The sequence below is a fragment of the Mya arenaria genome, chromosome 7 (genome assembly GCF_026914265.1).
Source record: "Mya arenaria isolate MELC-2E11 chromosome 7, ASM2691426v1".
Classification (NCBI taxonomy): Eukaryota; Metazoa; Mollusca; class Bivalvia; order Myida; family Myidae; genus Mya; species Mya arenaria.
In genome coordinates, this window is record NC_069128.1 from 15,920,683 (window position 1) to 15,942,579 (window position 21,897).

Genomic DNA, 21,897 nt, shown 5'->3' on the forward strand with positions numbered 1-21,897 from the left:
ACTCTAGGGATTTTGGCAGGAGTGTTTTGCAACTAGCGCCCTGTTCTTGTCGATATTTTCGTGCAATCAGAATACTATCATGCCGAGGTCACAAATGGTCAATAACAGCGACAAAATTGCTGAATAATTATATATATCGGCAATGTTGATATTTTCCTTCTCGTTACTCCAAACGTTATTACATGTTGATTGTGTGTCTGTATTTATTATTCCTGGAAAAAGAGGTTGTTTTGAGAGTTATAAGGTCCCAATTCGTTAACAGTTTAAAAAAGATTCTTGGGCCATTATTAAGAACATTCTCAAGTCCAAGTCTAGACTCTGACTCAGAAAATCACTTTTATAAAATTACAAAGAATCATCTTCATTCCATTCATTTAAAAAAAAATATGAATGTGAATAATAGTAACATTTCAAATAGTAATAAAATTCAGCAGTTTTTCATCATCAAAGTTACAATGAAATGAAATTGCCACTTGAGTCTAAACTCAGACTTAAAATATTAATGTTCATAATTATATATCTCCTGATATCTGATTAATATTACACAATAAGTATAGGTATCATTTCCCTGGAATAAGACATTTTTTTCAAATTTGTTCAAAGGTTAAAAAAGATTCTTTTTCATCAGGGATAAGGCCACATGGAGACTTGGAGGAGAAATCACCCAAACATCAAACTTCACATTACTTTGAGTCGAGTTTTTCTCTGTATATTAACATGACTTTGTTAATATTTGTGGAACACTTTCTCCTAGCAACACAAATCCAAGCTTAAGCACTGTTTGTGACTGTAAGTTGCCAAGAGGCTAGATTATGCTTAGCACGAAGCATAAATCAGCTACCAGTTGTTATATATACGGACAGGGTACAAGTCTTCTATGGAAGACCTATACCAAGTTTGGTCAACAGGTCTGTAAACAGGTATAATTCAGTCATAGAAATTAGACTTTTGGATGTACAAGCCTGAATTCTTATACTATTGCTTGGCAATAAATTTCCCAAATTCTGAATTTGAGCAAACCCAGAAGACATTTTACCAGTGCATGGCTTGCCGGTTTGTGTTAATTTCGACCACTGATAATTTGAACTGGGAAACCATTATGCGCTATTTTAAACGGGGAAACACAGATGAGACAGCAACATGATTGTTGGGTTTATTGTTTTAATCATGTAAAGTGTTGAATTATGGCCCTCCTAACTATGCTCACATTGACAATCTTGGCTTGTTTTGAGTAAATACTGTATTTGTCTATATTACGACCATCCGGTGTTTAAAGCCCCTTTAAAAGGGATAACAAATATAATTGTTATATCGGTGTGGCATCATTCATTATTCTTGGCAATATTAGCTTAAAGTGTTCAGACCAGTGCTTCTGCCAATCTGCTTACAGAATTCACATCTAACCATTTAGAAAAGAGCTGGCGCCCAAAATTTCTTTACATATTTCTATTTAGTAACGAAAACAAATGCTAGGTGTCCATGAAGTCATTATTTGGTTTTATTAAGTATATGTTATTTATAGAAACTTAAGCATGTCCACTGGCTATAATAATACAGTGATTTTTTTGGGGGAAATTTACCGCCGAATAACGGCTGTTTCCCCTCGCCGAAAATCGTCCAATTTTCCCAAAAAATAGTCAAATTTTCCCCAAAAAAGGTAATCAATTCCCCCCAGAAATGAATAAAAAATACAAATATGAATTGTGCTTTTTGTTTTTATTTCGTAAAACAATGCATTTTAAACACGATGCGAACACGCAACAATAGCAGGAACCGGTTCGATCCGGGATATTAGGCCCGTGAAATACACCGTTTCTGATCATCATCATCGAGACGCAAGTAATTCATCTAATGACACTGATCATTTTGTTTACAATTTAAGACGTTTTGACTTCAACTTTCCGGCAAATAATAACATATAATAAGTGATAGCATTACCTTATAGCAAAATGTAACATTCAACTTAAAAGTTTTATCATAAATATGTCATATAATAGCAAATACTACTTTAAAAGACTCAACAAAAGTGTTTTTTTGTTACTTGTGTATATGATATCAGTGTAACTTTGTTTATTGTGTTTTTTTAAGATCTTGCATTTAATTAACATATCACAAAACCAGAAAGCTGAAATTGCAATTTGTTTGGTGAGAAAGTGATAATGCTTAATGGATCATTTGGCACAAAAATAATGTTTTACGTGTTTTTATGATAGTAACTGTCATTAAAGAGAGTTGAAACAGTTTTAATAGGTGTCTTTGTTACTGCATGGTTATTTTAACCCTTTACTTCATGTAAACCTAAGCCATTTCAGGCTGCCAGTTCATGGCTTATCAGTTCATATCAGTACCCCTACTTCATAGGAGATTATTGATATTATTGGAATTTTAACCCTAATGTATTACAAACCTATTTTCTTAGTATTTCTTTTGGTTTAATCAATAAGTCATCAATGTAAAGTTTATAGAGAATTAAATTTCCAATCCAGTCATATAAATTTTATTTTGTTATCTAAATTATTTCCGCATGATATTCATAAACAAACAGAAAAATATGTCAAATTTGATGAAAATTAATTTTTATTACACTTTTATTTATCAAACACAACACGAAATATTATATAAACAACATATTTTTATAATTCATTTAATGCAACCTGAATTGAAACAAAGATGGACAGAATTAAAAAATAGTTCACAACAAAGAAGCACGGTATATTTATATATATATGATACAGAAGAAAAAAAAAGTTGATCAACAGTCACAGTACGTATAACTTTCGGTTATTTAACACTACAATGAACAAATAAAGTTATTATTCAACTACTAAATGAGGCCTGCATGTTATTGTTTACTAAATTTATATCGTTTATTGCATGTCCATGTATTGTCATTTGGGTTTGATTTTAAAAATCCTCATTTCTCGTATCCTTGTGTGCGTGACGCCGAGGTCTGAATTCTCGACGTCGTACTCAATGTCTCAAACTCATTTTAATTGAAGCCAGAATGTTCCGATTCGTCAGACAAACACTGAAATATAAATGACATTATTCAGGAATGTTGTTTTAAACTGAAGTTAACAAGGGCAGAAATTAGCTCTACATTGCATTCTTGTGTATTCGAAAACACGTGTTTCAACAGCTGATCGATGTTAAATTGGGTCATGTCAAAGTTTAACAATAGGGATAGTCATTATTTTATAACACATTTGTACTTACTTTCAATTTGTAGAAGCAGATGCGCATTTTTATGACCGGATTAGCGAAACAGAAGTGACACATATGTCCCATATAATGATTTATGGCCTTTGTTTATACAAGCCAGATGATTTTTTGTTTATCCAACATGGCCGACATTTTGACACGTTTTCGAACCATGACCTGTGACGTCAGGCGCGTGATCAATAAAATATAGTTGTATTATTGGTAGTTAATTATAACTTGCAGTATTGTGTAAATTTCCACGAGGAAAACGAGACAGAAATGCCCACAAACCTGCGCAGTCAACGTTTTACGCATCTTTGATACCAGTGACCTTATTTCGCGATTTTCCGAAATTCTTTAAATAGTAACATAGTGTTTTTTTTAGTGCATTGTATTTATCGATGTTTATACTTCATGAATATGAATTTATAGCGCATAAACAAGCATCAGGTATGAAAATAAATGCCCCTACATTACGAATACGTAGGATTACGTATCTATGAAGCTATGGATAAAACGTTAAGATCCGTATCTATGAAGCTATGGATAGATAAGTAAAATTGCGTATCTATGAAGTAAAGGGTTAAATGACCATTTTAATGTTCATTGTATTTTCCCAATTTTGGGAATTAAAGCGCTTATTTTCCCAATTGTAAAGCCACAGGTGGTTTTGAAAATTTAAATAAAAATCACTGAATAATATAATGACATTCCCACTACATTTGGCAGTTTAGACAATAAGAACGTAAGCATTTACTTTGGGTATTCTAAACGATTAGTCAGTGCCGATTTTGATCTTTAGAAGACCAAAAATAAACGATCACTTTATTACTGATAGTCTTAAGGGACAGTCAGTATTTATCATGCCGATGAATTGTAAATGAGCGTTGAGAAATTGTTTTTGCCAGAAACATGTTGTCAGAATCAGTGTTATTGTGCATATTGAATGTGGAGTTGACATTTGTGGCGATATTGAAATTTTATTGTGGTGAATTTATTCGTATGAATTATTACAGACTTTACAAATACACCATTAATTTTGTATTTCATGTTTAACTGAATGTGCTGCTGATGTGAATTGATTCTAGCATCTTTAATTTCCACTATTGTGTTGAAAAGTTTTAATTATTTCTTAAAATCTTAAGATCCTTTAATGATTAAGGATTGCATCGAGTTAACAATATTTGGTTTGAACTTTATTAATTTCTGAAAAAGAATTATGAAAATGAGTGGCTAACTATAGTTGGAAGCACACAAATAAGGATTTCTGTAATTTAAGCCTGTATGTTTTTTGAATGAATAATATTAAAAATCTAAGGTATTTTCATATCCATGGTGTCCGTGGCAGCCGCGTTGTGGTTGAATGCACAAACTTTAACATTGGCGATAAAATATTCAAGATATTCAAATGGAACTTTCATGTTGGCAGAGACAATACACACATGTATACCAAGGCCCATAACTCTGACTTAAAAGGTTTGCCCCAAAAACAGACGGGCGTTGGTGTTCATCCCAATGTACTCTTGTTTCATTGTTTTTCCCTAATCATTGATCTTGATGCGGCAATTGTATTTAAATATTCTATTTGTAAGGAGATAGATATATAGCTCCATGTTTTGATCTTTCAATTTAATTGTTACATTACATAATTGTTTAATTAAAAGTCAACAGCTCTAGCCGATGCCATTATTCAGACTTCCAGCAATACATTATTGCTATTTATGTAAGTTGTTAGCAAACGTGTTTTTGACACCACGGGGAAAGTCAATTCTCGTAATTGAAACAAATGGCTTATGCAGAGAAACTGATATTCCTTATTTCTCCCTGTACAATGACAGGCAACAGTGTGAAAGAATGACGATTTTGTGCCCGTAACATGTTTAAAAGCAACTTTGAATTCTATGAAACCAAGCTTGGGAAATTAAAGAAGGAAGACAGCCGATCAACATTATATGAAGTATTTTGAGTGAAATAGGAAGCTAGGTTTATGACTTTACTTGTTGTCAATGATTTGTCTGTGAGGTTGTCAGATTCTTAGAAATATCTAATGGCAAGTTTGCCTAGTGAAGGTTTTTTTCATCTGACGTTTGGTGTGATGGATTGATAGACAAGGAAATAAATGATGTTTCTATTCCAAATGGATATGGCCGTCTTGCCAACAATCGAGGTGATGTAAACATGTCGTTATCTTGTGTTGCTTGTTATATAAATAATGATCGAAGTCTTGAGCTTTTTGGGAAATTTATGATAAGATATATGTTACATTACAGTGTTTTTTGCCCAAAATAATTGTTTTTAGCTTGACTATTCGAAGAATAGGTGGGCTATACTACTCACCCCAGCGTCGGCGTCCGGTTAAAGTTTTAGGGCAAGTTGGGATTTTCACTTATAAGTCCAATACCCTACATTCAATTGACTTAAAACTTCACGCAGTTGTTCAGGGCCATCACATGATGAGGTTAGATAACTCCATATGATTCTTTACACAGATTATGACCCCTGATTGACTATGGAACTTAGGTTAAAGTTTTAGGGCTAGTTGGAATATTTATTAATAACTTCTATATCCTTTGTTCAATTGACTTAATACTTCACACAGTTGTTCAGGACCATCACACAATGAGGTTACATAACTCCATATTATCCTAAATACAATTTATGGCCCCTGATTGACTTAGTTTAGAGTTTTAGGGCAGGTTAAAGTTTTAGGGCAAGTTGGGATTTTCACTTAAAACTCCAATACCATTCATTCAATTGACTTAATACTTCACACAGATGTTCAGAGCCATCACATAATGAGGTTAGATAACTCCATATTATCTTTTATACAAATTATGGCCCCTGATTGACTATGGAACTTAGGTTAAAGTTTTAGGGCAGGTTGGGATATTGTTTAATAACTTCTATACCCTTCATTCAATTGACTTAATACTTCACACAATTGTTCAGGACCATCACCCAATGAGGTTACATAGCTCCATATCCTTAATACAAGTTATGGCCCCTGATTGACTGAGGTTAAAGTTTTAGGCAAGTAAAAGTTAAGGGCAAGTTGGGATTTTAATAAAAAAACTATACCGTTTATTAAATGCACTTAATAAAATTCAAAATTATTTACGACCATCTTACAACAAGAAACATAACTCCGTTTTAAGCCTAAATACAAATTATGGCCCTTGATTTTTTTTATTTTATTTTTTTTTTAATTTCCTGTGAAAGGCATATTTGTATATTCTTAACCACATTTTCATAATGGGAAATCACGTTATTTGAATGACTTGCGTCATTGTTTGGGCGGGCTGGTGGGAGGGCAGCATCAAAGTCAACTTATGTATCGAATAATTTTAGTTAGGTTTGACATAAAGAGACCAAACTTGGTATTATTACATCGTTATTGTATTCTAAGTCAAAGCGGCGTAGTCGAGCGCGCTGTCTTACGACAGCTCTTGTTATATATAATAGTTCACTTTTGAATAAAGAATAGACTGATTGTACTTGTTGGGTTTTTGAGAAACCAATACTTTTTGTTTGGGAGGCATAATAGTAGAAACTACAGCTCAGCTGATAAGCCTTTAGAAATTTTACCAATTTGCAATAGGTGTTGTTTGATTTTTTTTTATTATTTCATTAACTTTCAGATATAGAGTTGCTCTTGTACTTTCAGCTGTCTTCATGGACGTTTTCTCTCCAGAAACATTTTCAAGTTCCTTTTACACCATTCGATATGTATATGTATTGAAATGTTGAACATTCGCTACAGAAAACCTTGTATACCCAAATCTGCACAAGTATTTGGAAGGGTATAAATGGCTTAGAAAATTTAGTATATGTTATTATGTTTTTCAACAGTGGCCTAAGTAGTGATGTTCTGATGATCCATTATAATTGAAAGTTGATTGGTTAGGCTGAAATTGGCGACAATCGATTGTATTTGGTTATAATCGATCATCGATTTAACCATCATGTTGTTTTTCTTCTTTTTTCAAGTTAAAACGTTTTATTTCTGCAAATTATCTCCTTTGCATTCATTTTGTGATAATATGACCGAAAGCTGCTGCTTGTCTGGACAACAACACTAGATAAATTCAAACATACACATAGCATAAGCATAGCTAAGGATTTCGATTTATTGTACCAAAAACGATTGTTCGATCGATAATGGGTTACTTCAGAGTTGAACCGATTATCGATAGTCAAACTGGAACCGATTCTCAACACTAGGTCTAAGACAATCCAGTTGAATACCTGACATGCTCGTATGAATGTTAATCTTTTTCAGGAGTTTTACCTGAAAAGATGTTCATGGGTGTTTTTTTGCAATATTGCAACCTTTATTGTTTAAAGTGACACTCTTATTCAAAATTAATACATATATACAACAAACATCAATTTTGACTGATTAAAACTTAAAAATAAACTACTTTATACTTACTAAATAATGCATTTATAGAAAATAATAATTACTGATATCATTAGATTGTAACCATGTATTTTAAATAGCAGAAAGCGCGAAAATATTAAATGATTGGTAAATTCTAAAAGATTTACTGTGGTCTTCTATCGTCTCATAAGGTATAAATACAGTGTTTTATGCTCATTTCTTTTAAATTAAACTCTGTACCCTTCATATGAACCATTGTTTTCGACATTTATTCATCCTTTTTGGAATATTAATTTTTTTTTATTAACTGTGGTGAATCTTATTTGGGAGTAAGAGTGCATCTTTAAGTAACATTAGCAGTCAGTGATTTTTTTGGAATTATTTTTACCGCCGGTGCCTTGCAAATTGGGAAAAAGGTTGACTTTGAGAAAAGTACAAAATCAGGCCAAAATAGCTAATATATAACGGTAAATATACATGTTCTTACTTTTTTCTGCATACATTATGCTCTGAAAGAGTAAGTATGGTCAAGATTTTGTTTATACATCAAGAAATTCATTGCTTTTTTAATCATTAACGTAATCTACATTAATCAAATTGGGATAAAAATATACAATTTGGGGAAAATGGACATTTTTTTCGCAAGGGGAAACCAGCCTTTAGAAGGCAGTTAATTGAACCAAAAAAAATCACTGGCAGTAACAAAATATTTATAAGCAGGCTGGATTGGGTTATATAATCATATCAGGGCTGGTCAGGATTATCATTCTTATAAATTATGTATTGCAAATAGTTCTGCCTTTTGCTTATTCTTGTTTTTAGACAGAATGGAACCAAAGATTTTTATTTCGCCGGCAGGCTCATATTAAAAGAACAAGCATTCAATATTTACAAAAGCCAGCACAAGACAGCTGTTCTATTAGAACTGTACTTTATTAGCTCTAAAACCAAATTTAAAGTATTGATTGAAAGACAAAAATAGAAAAACAGATCATTTTCTTTCATTTGGACATTAATAGCCCAATTTCTAGCAGTATTCTACTAGAAACGCATCATTCTCTTGGTGGGCATGATCAAAGCTGTTACGCAATTTAACATCTTGAATAATCTTTTCAAATGGAATCAATTTTTCATATGCACTGGAAAACTTGAAGTTATGGCTAAGAATTGCTTGGTACAAACTTGAGTGTTTGAAGATATTTGTCTTAATTACTTCTTGTACAAATTTTAATAAAAAAGATGAACATTCAGAAATAATTGTTCTTAACACACTTAAAACATTTAGGGATTGATGGAAGCTTTTTTTCAGAATATACATAATTATGATAACTTAAGATTAATAAGGCTATAAATTATTTCAATTCCTTAGTTGGACTTTTCATCTGTGACAAAAAATGATTAATCATTTTAGTTCATTTTATTTCATTGAAAAGAAATGAGGTTTGATCATAACTTTGATGTCAGGGTTGGTTATTGTGTTTAAACACTTCATAATTGTTATATTCTAAAACAGAAGCCATAACAGTAACCATTTACGGTGGAGAATTTTTTTTCCAGCATTCCCTGCAGGCCTATCCTTTGCTTTTGTTATTATCCAAATTAAAGCAAGGAAGCTATTGGAACAAACCCCAGGGTAGAACTCCTATTTTAAGTAATAATTATTGTGTGTTTTTTGGCTCAACTATTAAATGTGTGAGCCTGGCGGTCAACAATTGCTTGTGAACATGATGCAGTCTTCAGTGTTGATTATATCTCGATCAAACTTATACAGCAGTTTCATATCAAAGAGAGTTTGTTTCCTTTCTTTAACCAGCAAGATTCTCCGATGCATGACTGGATTATAATGTAGTATTTCTTAAGGGAGGCATCTTTGTACTGAGAATAATGTGTAAAATTGTATTCACAATTTTTTGTCAGAAGCCTATTACCATAGATAAGTAAGAAGCAGCCTTTTTTGGGGGGTGGGGTTGGGGGTGGGTGGGCGTGAATTCTAGGGGGGAAAAAGTGTGTCCTATACACAGACATCTACGGTAGTTCTTGCCCTTTGTGAAACACATGGTTCACTGATTGCTCTTTTTGAAAAAAAATCATGCCAGTAGAGTATAGGCCCTCGTGGGCCTCTTGTTTAGTAAATCAGAAAAAAATAATTTGTTATTAATATTACAAGGATTGTCTTTAATAGACAATGCACATGCATAAACTGCTGAATCACCCACTTAATAAAACCAACTGGAAAACTACTAAATGCAACTTTGGAGGACCTAAATATCATCTTCCCATTCGCCTTTCCCTGAATTTAACACTAACAGGGGAGTTATAAAACACTTCTCATATAGTTCTGTAACCTTTACAGGTTTACCTTAAACATTTAAATACTCTAAAACTAATTTGAGTATGAGATAAAATAGTGTTACATGATGTATATAGGTATGCCTCTCACCCACGATGTTGTGGGCTTGAACCCAAACTGGAACAATTTTTTTGCCTCTCAAAATGGACACAGTGGGTATATTGCTAAAGTTGTATGGTCTAGAACACGCAGTATGTTAGCAGAGAGCCATTTATAGTTCCCCATGGCTAGGAATTAAAATTTGGTGCCAGGCAAACAGCTCTTTTTTAATTCAGGTACTTGGTATATAAAAAAACTGTAAAAAACACATTAACCTTTCCCTCTTGTTTTATTGGTTAATTTATTCTGTTATATTGAACCAAAATCACTTTTGAAAATCAGGTCATTGCTTAGGTTAGGAGAGTTCTTATGTGGTTCTATCAAATAGTGCTCTGCTTATGCAACTTGCCTGAGTTCTCAGGGTTTCTATCCGTATCTCAAAACCATTCATTTCTTACCTTTCAGGATGGTGAAAGCGAGGACAATGCTTCTGCGGTTACCAACAACGACAACCTCAAAACCACCGACAGTTTATCCCAAAACCAGAAACTATTGACACCAGGCAAAGGTCGAATAAAAGGTAAACAGACAGATTAGAGAATCAGCGAACGACCTTATTATTAATAAGATACAAAGTCTGTTTTCTCAAGATCATAATCATTCAGTATTTTTTAATTTAAAAAAAAAAATGTGATCTTTTGCTTTTTCCAAATTATTATTATTATTATGATTAGGTTTATGATAAATTAGTGTTGTCACTTTTGTTTTATAAGCTATGTAAATTAATATTTCTGCTAGGTTATAAATTGACATCCCGATTTATCATGAATAATCATGAATTACAGACACTTTTTGGAAAATTAAATCTTGAATGCATCACCAGGGCCAGTCTCAATATTGATCATATTGTTATCCTTAGACATGCCTCAGTGATTCTGTTCAGCCTATTGGTCAGCTAAATATACAGGCCAATCAAAGCACTTAGTTTCAAATTGTGTCGCCTGACTATGCGACATATAGGGGTTACTTTTGTCAGCGGCGGCGGCGGCATTTTAAATTTAAGTTCAATCTAAGTTGCTTTTTGAAAATGCTAATATTCTTTGTAACTGTTTTATATTGTACAAAGACAATATTTGAGCTTATTTGACCGTAATGATTAAAAAAGCATATGATTTAGGTATCATGTTCAATGTGTGTACATCCTTCCTTATGGATCAAATATCATTTTTATCCAAAGGTCGTAAGTCAAGGTCACAGAGGTCACGAAGGGTGGAATGGGAGATTGTTGAAGGATTGAGGGACGGACAGAAGTGTGAGCGATTGCCGGAAAAGTACCAAGGCTATCTGTCGAAACGAAAGCGCTGGCCAATGAAGGGCTGGCATAAGGTTTGTATTTATTTTGAAGAAAATGTATACTTAATCTTTAATATCAGGGGGGTTCTTTAAAGAAAATGTATGCTAAATCTTTAATATCAGGGGGGTTCTTTAAAGAAAATGTATGCTACATCTTTAATATCAGGGGGGTTCTTTAAAGAAAATGTATGCTAAATCTTTAATATCAGGGGGGTTCTTTAAAGAAAATGTATGCTAAATCTTTAATATCAGGGGGGTTCTTTAAAGAAAATGTATGCTAAATCTTTAATATCAGGGGGGTTCTTTAAAGAAAATGTATGCTAAATCTTTAATATCAGGGGGGTTCTTTAAAGAAAAAGTATGCTAAATCTTTAATATCAGGGGGGTTCTTTAAAGAAAATGTATGCTAAATCTTTAATATCAGGGGGGTTCTTTAAAGAAAATGTATGCTAAATCTTTAATATCAGGGGGGTTCTTTAAAGAAAAAGTATACTAAATCTTTAATATCAGGGGGGTTCTTTAAAGAAAATGTATGCTAAATCTTTAATATCAGGGGGGTTCTTTAAAGAAAATGTATGCTAAATCTTTAATATCAGGGGGGTTCTTTAAAGAAAATGTATGCTAAATCTTTAATATCAGGGGGGTTCTTTAAAGAAAACGTATGCTAAATCTTTAATATCAGGGGGGTTCTTTAAAGAAAATGTATGCTAAATCTTTAATATCAGGGGGGTTCTTTAAAGAAAATGTATGCTAAATCTTTAATATCAGGGGGGTTCTTTAAAGAAAATGTATGCTAAATCTTTAATATCAGGGGGGTTCTTTAAAGAAAATGTATGCTAAATCTTTAATATCAGGGGGGTTCTTTAAAGAAAATGTATGCTAAATCTTTAATATCAGGGGGGTTCTTTAAAGAAAAAGTATGCTAAATCTTTAATATCAGGGGGGTTCTTTAAAGAAAAAGTATGCTAAATCTTTAATATCAGGGGGGTTCTTTAAAGAAAAAGTTTGTTGACAGTGGCCTGAGTCAGACTTCTTTGTCCATTGATTGTTTGTTTTTTAATAAAAAATATAATTAAGTGATTGATTAACATTAAACAAGATAACATAACAACAGATATAGTTCATGCTTACTCCAGGGACCATGTTTACAAACACTGAAGTCTGAGCTCAGTCTCTGAGTTGAAAACTCAAATGTTATAATAAGGTCGAAAAAAATAATATATTTGGTTCAGGTTAGTCAACCATACCTACAAAATAGGCGCAGAACCTACTGTTATAGTCAGTTGGTATTTTTTTTAAGTATGTGTTTCAATATGTTATTTAAAACCTTTAAAACTGTATACAGAATATTACTTAGCCACATTTCTCCAAAGATGACAATAACGTTCTTACATGAAGCCTAAAAAAATATAAAAAAAGTCCACCATCCCTACTTGCTTTTGTAAAGGATGTAACCCTATAACCAATTCTCTTTTGGGGCCTAATTTGTTCTATTGCAGGGCGTGGATGGTGAACTTAGTTGCAAATATTATCTATTGGAAACTTCACTTAATATGTTTTCACCATTTTTGAACAGAAACTACTGTTTCTTGCATCATGCATATACAGTTTGTATTTCTATGTCTGATTCTATAAACAAGCTTTTGAGACAGCTGTTAAACATGGGCCTTCACAGAAGCCATTATGAACAGTCCCAATCACAAGTCTAGACTCGGACTCAGAAAAGCACTTTTATTTAATTACAAAGAATTATATTTTTATTATTCGTTACAAAAGTAGTTGTGAACAATTGTACAATTTGAATAGTTATACAAATTCAGTTAGTTCAATCATCAAAACTCAACTAGAAAGAAAAATAAAGTGAAATGGAGATTGGTAGTTTTGCCACTTAGCCTGAGCTCAGACTTTAGTCTGTTTGTAACCATGGTTCCTCTGCACTCTGAATTTTCTTTTAAGTCAACCCATTTGAAAAGGATGAGAGTGGTGTAGTGGTATAGGTACAGTCTGCCTCTCACCCAAGAGGTTATGGGTTCAATCCCCATCAGGGGTACTTTCTCATGGCCTCTCAAAAAGGACACGGTACTGGTTACTGCCCACGAAAAGGGCTCGTGAGTGATTATATAAGCTATCAGCTTTCATCTCAATCAAGCTAAAGTACATTATAAGTATACAGGCTTTCAAGCGGGCCCTTCTTTTTCTACTTGTCTCTATTTTTTTGTTGATCGAGCTCCTACTTTTCCCTACTTTTTCTTGAAAAAGCCCTTCTATCCCTACTTTTTTGTAAAAATAGTTGGAGAAATAATAGAAAAGTTTTAACTAAACGCATTGTTTGAAATGGTCTGAATCTTGATTTTAATAATGAGCCATTTCTAGTATTTTTGTAGGATAAGTTTGATGCAGTAGGTCTCCAGTGCTGCAAGAGGGGTTCTAGGATGAGAATGAGTGGTGCATGTTGACAAGTCAGAGACACCATTTCCATGTTCATCTCCTCATGCTGTGGCTGAATTAAACCCTCTTGAAGCACTGGTTTCTAAGCAAAGATAACTACATGTACATAACAACTGATGAATAGGTTTAGTTGTCATTTATTTGCATCCAAAAAAAGTAAATGAAGAGCCCTACTATCCCTACTTTTCGCTCATAATATCCCTATTTTTCCCTTCTTTTTCAAAAAAAATCCTCATACTTTTATCCCTACTTTTTTGTTATTCAGGTCACTTGAAAGCCTGAATATATATTTATATACTAAACCATTTGATTTTAAGGATGGCCTTATTAAGATACGAACAGATCTATATATAGATGTATTGAATTGGTAAAGAATATGCACAAACTTTTTTTGCATGCACCCTCATAAATTAAACTCCTGTTTACTGAATGCGATATTCTTAACGAAGACGGAAAAGGCATTTAAATACATTATGTTGGTTGCCATTATTTATTATTCAAACAAATATTTTTGTTAAAGAAATCTCGAGGCTTTTATATTTGGTCGTTTAAAAACAGTCAAATTCCATTAAGAACGGCTGATAAAGTCGATAGAAATGATATATGATAAAAAAAAAATCATAGTGAGTGAGACGATTGTGTATTTTACATTACGAAGTACATTTTGTCAAATTGAAAGTACAATTTATCATCATTCATAACCATACTGTTTAGGGTTAATTCTTGTTCAACAATAATAAATCTAATGAAACATTTTAGACTGTTAAAAGCTTTCTTAATGTTATATTAAGATATGGAGATTTAATAAAATGCAACCGTGAAAATTAAATGCCGCAATAATTTTTGCAAGGCAGACAAAAAGTCCACTGCGACCTTTAAACATAACACTCTTATTCAAAGTCAATACATACACATGCATAACAAACATAAGTTTTGAGTGATAAACCTTTAACTATTTAAAAAATAATGCATTTATGGAAAATATTGATTAAGGATAAGGCCAGAGTTTTTATATCTTTAGATTTACGGGAGCGCCGTACCTAAATATTGCAAAACCCAAATAAAAATAAAATTCATTTTCGTAGTTTTATTTTTATTTTTTCCGACGAACGTTGCTCCAAAATAAAATTAGTGTTCTATAACCCATATCTCAGAACCAACTGGTGTACCAATTGTCATTCATTATCGGTCTTTTTACTGCACAAACCATGTAAACCAGTCGGAAATACGCGGAGAAACAGAACAGGTACCCGTTACCATAACAACGTCCTGTCAAAAGTGAAAGTACTTTTTGTCATACCCCTTATTTCTCGCAATTTCTGCAGCTATATAGAAATGATTTTCTACAAAAAACGTTCCGATGTTTATATTTCATTATTTAAATCAAACCGTGGTGAACTTAAAGCGTGTTTATTGTGATTTTTTTTGTAGATTCAGTATGTTGTTCGCGTTTCGTGGAATGATTGCGAAACTTCCGGTCAAAATAAGGAGACAGAAATTCGTGGGTTGTATTGTCTATTAAAAGTCGTTGGCGCACGTCGTATATTAACAAGGATGAATTGGATTACAGCGCAAAAATGTATAGCTTCTGACAAACACAAACTGCAAAATGATATCGTGTTCATCATAGTCAAAATGGATATTTTTTTCTGAATTTGACTCTGGGGAGCATTGAACACACTGCTTCACAATCACATATATGAAGAGAAAAACACAAGGTATCGTGATATTCGTAGTTGTTAATTAGTTTAATAATGATTTCGAATTTAAATCGTTATAGAATACTGAAAATGATGTAATAATAACATAGTGTGTGTTTCCGATAAAAGAGAAAAAATCTGAACATAAGATATCTGGCAGTCAGTGCAAGAAGTCAAACTTATCCGTTGCTTATTGCCAACGGGCATAGCTGGAATTAGAAGGATATTTTTCAGGACTGATTCTAAAATCAGTTCTTAGACCTGTTTTTTTTTAAACATATATAATACTTGTAAAATTTATCTGAATGCTCCCGAATTTTCTTTGGTGAAGTACATAAATGTAGATTTTGACTGTCTGTGTATCCGTAAGCCCTGTCAAACTTTGAAGTGAAGAGGAATTTCCATCAGGGCTTCTACTTTTTTTTGGTTATATTTTCTATATAAAAACCACATCACGGTAAATTGTCACGGTGCTATTTCGTTAAAGACAGAAAAAACACATTTGACCTCCTTATTATACCGTGTCTGAAACTGTGTTCAATCTTTGATTACTTTACAATGGAAAGGATATGCTTATATTGTGGGCAAAAGGTTAGAATTGGCCATTTAAACTTCTTTATTACACTGACATGTTTCATAAAATCCATGGGTTGATAATATATGCACCTCATATGCATAGATGCATTCGAACAAATATATACAATTAATTTCAATGAGCGCTTGAACTCACAGTGTTGAGGTCAATATTTTCAGTCATTAAAAGGATCTTTTAATTATGCTTTTGAAACTTTATGGTGATCTATCACCCTTTTTTCAGCCTATGAAATAGCTGACACAAGTAAGGTGTGTTTTGTCTTCATGATATAAGAAGTTTTACAAAATAAAAAAAATCGGAGAAAAATCCGTTTTATTTTTATTTATTTCTCCTTTGGGACATTTTATGCATTTTATTTTTATTTTTATTTCCTCCTCCTTACCCAACTTTTTGAAAAATCTCCCGTAAATCTAAAGATAAAAAAACTCTGGCCTAACAAGACTGTAACCATGTAATTTAATAGCTAAAAATGCAAAAATATTAAATGATTGGTGAGTGCTAAAACTTTTACTGTGATCTACTATCGTCTCATAAGGTAGAAATACTGTGTTTTCTGCACCTTTCTTTCAAACTAAACTCAGTATCCTTCATAAGAACCATTGTTTTCGATATTGATTCATTCTTTTTGGTAAATTAAAGCTACAGTACATTCAACGAGTTAGACCCACTTCCCTCGCTCACTCTGAGGGATAAAGTCGATGATCGCGGATTTCCGTTGCCCTCGCTAAAATCCCCCTTGACTTCCTCTGAGTGGCTAGCTTACCACCAAGTTTAATATGAACGATATCGTTGGAAATCGTCCGATTTTATGATCCCGCGGCGGAACTCAGAGTCTAATCAAATAAGCAAGAAATCATTCTTGTTTAGAAGTTATTTATTTTTATGCTTATGCACATTGTTAATCGTAAAAGATTCTTACATGTACCAGCGTTTAATTTGTATTTGTGTCCGTAAACGCCAATTGAATATTGTCTTGAATAATAAACATTGAATCATTAAAGTTTTGCCACTAATTGTATTGCATCATAAAGCAGCCGACATTTTACACGATTCTGAACCATGACCTCTGACGTCAATACAATGTAGAATATACTACTTATTATTGGTGGTTAAAAATAGCTATGACATTAAATGGAATTTTCCACAGAAAATGAGGCAAGAAGGCCTTCAAAACCATGCGCTGTGAACATTGAACATGTGTTTGACCTCCTGATTTTCCGAAAATGTGTAAACGCCTTTCTCGGGTGAAATGTGTTTATCAATGTATTCAGTCATTAGCAAAAACAGGTTTATAAGATGCATGTCCAACTAGTGAAATAAGACTGCATTCTTGTGGTAAGCTAACTTCATGCAAAACGGGCAGAGGACAAAGAATAATAGCAAATTACTGAAGCCGTCATAATCGGTTGAAAATTTTAATAAAAAAAATAACTTAAGCGTAGATTTTTATCAAGTGTCCGCAGAGTTTTGCGGAGTTAACCCCTCCGAGGAGCTCCACGTTCGTTATTCTTCTGTCGACTGATCACCCTCCGAGGGCCTTAAATTCAAACTCCGAGGAACGCGGACAGTCGATAAAATCATTGTATTAGCTGCGATAGCGAAAAGCTGCGGAGGGAAACTGAAAGTGGGTCTAACTCGTTGAATGTACTGTATTGTATTAATTGTGGTAAATCTTATTTGGGAGTAAGAGTTCAACTTTAAGGGTTAAAGCCTTATTTCTAAGCTTTTGTACCATTTAGATACAATAATTTAACTGTATTAATATGTCATGTTATTCATTGAATTATGTTATTCAACATCAGAGATTGTATTAAAGCTATAGGGTTTTTGTAAAGTTAGGGGGGGGGGGTCTGTTTGGGTTTATCCTACCTAAACTCCCCAACAGATATTTCATTTATACTGAAATCCTGTTATTTCATGCGTTCCAACAAATGCTAATATTGGCATTTTATTTTGTGCCAAGAAAACTGACTTATATTTCGGCCTCCTCAAAAACTGTAGGGATGGAATATACAATTTGTATGATATACAATTCTGATAACTTTGGCTCATGTTTTGGGACCAAAAAATAAGTTTTCCTGTTAATGCATCTGGAAGCACTCATTTTATCATTATTTTACTCAATGATAACAATTTCCATAAAAATACAATGAAAATATAAAAGAGTTATTGGGTTTTAGTGGGGTGCGATCGCAGGCTGGTATAGTCGAGATTTTTTTTTGTGACAACAAAACAACTCGCCCACGATAACTGAGGGATAAATTAATCTTAGAGGCTTTTGTTGAAAAGCTTTACTAAAGTTGTTTACAATCTTGCACTTCAAAGACAATATTTGAGCTTTAATTAAACTATTATGATAAAAAAAGCAAAAAAAATACATGATTTAGGTACAGATAGAAAACATTTGTGATATTTTGGCCCTTTTTGATTGGTGGAAATTTTGTGGCTAAGTCGCTATTGATTAAAGATACATTTATAAAAGCTTATCTTTTTGTATCTGTACCTAAACCGTGAGCCTTTTTTTGTTTGGATCATACAAGTAGAATGAGTTAAACAGGATAATACATTAAAAAAATAAAAAATAAGATCCTTTAAAGTGACACTCCAATTTAAAATCAATACATACACATGTATAACAAACATAAATTTTGAGTGATTATAAAACCTTTAACTAATTACTAAATAATGCATTTTATGGAAAATATTAGTTACTGATAACAAGATTGTAACCGTGTATTATATATCTGAATATGCACATATATTAATTGACTGGTTACAATTTAGGTATCATTTGAAGGGATTTAATGTGCAGTCTGAGAAAGAATATGTTTAAAGATATTAAGTTATACCAATAAATTTATAACCAACAAGATTTTTGCATTTTAGTGTTGGCAAAATTGGTCATTTCACATCCATATTCAGTTAAAATAAAGAACAAAAATACTTACTGCATTAATTTTATCTATAATGTTGTTTTTTGTTTGTTATTTATTTAACATATTCAGTTATCGATAAGCCATTCATAATTCTCTTTCAATTGATACCAAAATGATAATGGGTCACCATCACAATGTAATATTATAATGTAATAGTTACATGACATGAATTAAGATCTTAATGATTAAGATTTCGCGGAGTCAGTATAGCGAACTAACCCTTCTTAATCATTCAGATTTTAATTCAGGTCATCTAACTGACTTAGAATACAACATCAATGGCTGACACATTGTTAACGCAAAATCTGACGCATGAATTGTTTATCAGATGAGTGGCCTTCGGCGGACCATTTTAAAACACCCGGGAAAGTTGAAATTCTTAATGATTAAGCTTTAAGAACTTAATGATTGTCTATCTGCAATTTCATTGGCTGTAAATATACGTTGCATTCTAACTAACGTTAAATGAAAAGACAAGCGTTTTTTTATATATTGGATACCTTAAAATGAAACTTCATGGCAGTGGGGTACAAATGTTTACTAATCTAGTCCAAATTAAGTTAGTAATTTCGATGGCTAAAATATAAGTTGAGAGTTATGCCTTTTTGTTTGACTGAGAACAGAGGAAGAGTCAGCAACGAGATGGGCGAATGTTTAATGTCACTTAGATCCTTTACATGTAGTCATATTATTTGTAAATGAATGATAATGATTATACAGGATAATGGTATTGAGATTTATCTATTTTCAGAGATATTTTCTTCTAGAAAAAGGCATCCTGTACTATGGAAAGTCTCCAAGTGATGTGAGTTTTCTTTCCTTATTTTATGAAGAATATTATCGTCATCTGCAATTATTTAGATGGGTTATTTGGACTGAAAGACAGTCAGGGTGACTGTCAGTTAAACCCCCTGCCAATCAATTCATGCAGCGAAAATTTGTTGTTTATGACAATATTATTAGTTTTTTGTAACCTATCATAGGCCAAAAGGTAAGTGGGTTATTTAAAAGTCATCAACAGGTGCGATGGAAACACATTGGTGACCGTTATTTTCAGTGAGCACTAATCTGATTCAGTTTGGTTGATGCTTGAAAAAATCTGAATATTTAAAATGAACTGTTAAGACTATGTGGATGTTGTGGATGAAGAGCTTAACCTAATTCCAGCAGTATTTCGTTTGGTTTTACTTATTTATTTTTAACCCAAAGGGCTCTTAAAAATAAGGTTGTGTACGCTCTAATGTGGTTTCTCCCTCTCAAATAGCCTACGCAACATGCCGCTGGCTCCCATTAGGGCATGTGGATCTATATGGACAAATACTGTGTTCTGAAATTGTATTGATATTGGATTTTAACATGACCCAGTATATATATATATACATTCATTGTGCATTTTCTGTAGCCTTTTTTCCAACATTTGAACAAAACAGACCAACAAACTTTTGATGTCTGTGTTTAAACATTTGAATAATGTACTTCCATAAAATTCTATACCCAAAGGACCGTGTTTCTGTAATTCAAGAACTGCATTTCAAATTAGTGGGATCTGTAAGTTTAATAAGACTGAAAGCTATTACTAAAGAATTATTAAGTATTCATAGAATTTCAACTTTCGTGATAAATACTCATATTCTATTTCTAAAAAGTTTTGTAAAAAAAGGGCAAATTGAATATCAATACATATAATATTATAAAGACGCTTAAGGCAGAAAATATTTTGTATGATTATCATTCAAACTTTAAAGCAGCTAGACACCAGATGGTATATATAGTATTTCCTCAAATAAGCCTGAGAATTGTCAATGCGAGATCATAGGTCAGCCGATAATATATCACTTTCCGTGGTTTAAATAATAAACGCAACAATCATGTTGCTGTCTCATCTGTGTTTCCCTGTTTAAAATAGTGCGTAATGGTTTCCCAGTTTAAATCATACCTGTTTATGAGTAGAGTTAAATATACCAACACCAGTTTTTATGCCCCCACAAAGTGGCGGCATATAGGGTTGCCCTTGTCCGTACGTACGTCTGTCTGTCTGTCCGTACGTACGTACGTACGTCCCGAAGATTGTTTCCGATCTAATTCTTGAAAACCGTTTGTCCAATCCTCACCAAACTTTAAACACATGTTTGTGACCATAATATCTTGATCAAGTTCGATAGTCATGGAAATCGCTTTAGTCATTTAGGAGTTACGGCCCTTTTTTGCCAAAAATACTTCAAAAATATATGTTTCCAATCTAATTCTTGAAAAGTATGTGTCCAATCCTCACCAAACTTTACATACATGATTGTGACCATAATATCTTGATCAAGTTCGATAGCCATGGAAATCGCTTTTGTCATTTAGGAGTTACGGCCCTTTATTTGCAAAAAAAGACTTGAAAAATACGTCCCGAAGATTGTTTCCGATCTAATTCTTGAAAACTGTTTGTCCAATCCTCACCAAACTTTAAACACATGTTTGTGACCATAATATCTTGATCAAGTTCGATAGTCATGGAAATCGCTTTAGTCATTTAGGAGTTACGGCCCTTTTTTGCCAAAAATACTTCAAAAATCATTATGGCTTATTTTCTGTGACAAAAAACCGAAGTGGGGGCATCCGTGTCCTATGGACACATTTCTAGTTAAACTTATGACAACCCTAGTAAATTTTGAATTGGAAAAATGCGCAAAAACTGCGGCACATGTGTCATAAGCAATGTGATACAGCGGTAAGTAAGATTCAATGCGTTGTACACAATGATGTCAATTTTATGAAAGTTTTTGACAAGTTTCTTTTTTTTCTTGCAATTGTTTCATCTGGTTAAAGTTCCCTAAGAACATCTATAATCCATGAGACTGTCCGAATCTTTTGTTACAGCGAGGATCTTTGCCTTTACCCATGGCCAT

General features: G+C 32.9%; 1 protein-coding gene across 3 annotated transcripts in view; it reads left to right on the forward strand.

Moving 5' to 3' along the window:
* LOC128240688 (oxysterol-binding protein-related protein 6-like) overlaps positions 1-21,897 on the forward strand; it is an 81,512-nt gene that overhangs the window by 21,237 nt on the left and 38,378 nt on the right. For all 3 annotated transcript variants that reach the window (XM_052957409.1, XM_052957411.1, XM_052957410.1), the window contains exons 3-5: positions 10,437-10,551; positions 11,209-11,357; positions 19,755-19,808. In XM_052957409.1, coding sequence (XP_052813369.1) covers positions 10,437-10,551; positions 11,209-11,357; positions 19,755-19,808 — 318 coding nt within the window. The remainder of the gene's footprint in view (positions 1-10,436; positions 10,552-11,208; positions 11,358-19,754; positions 19,809-21,897) is intronic.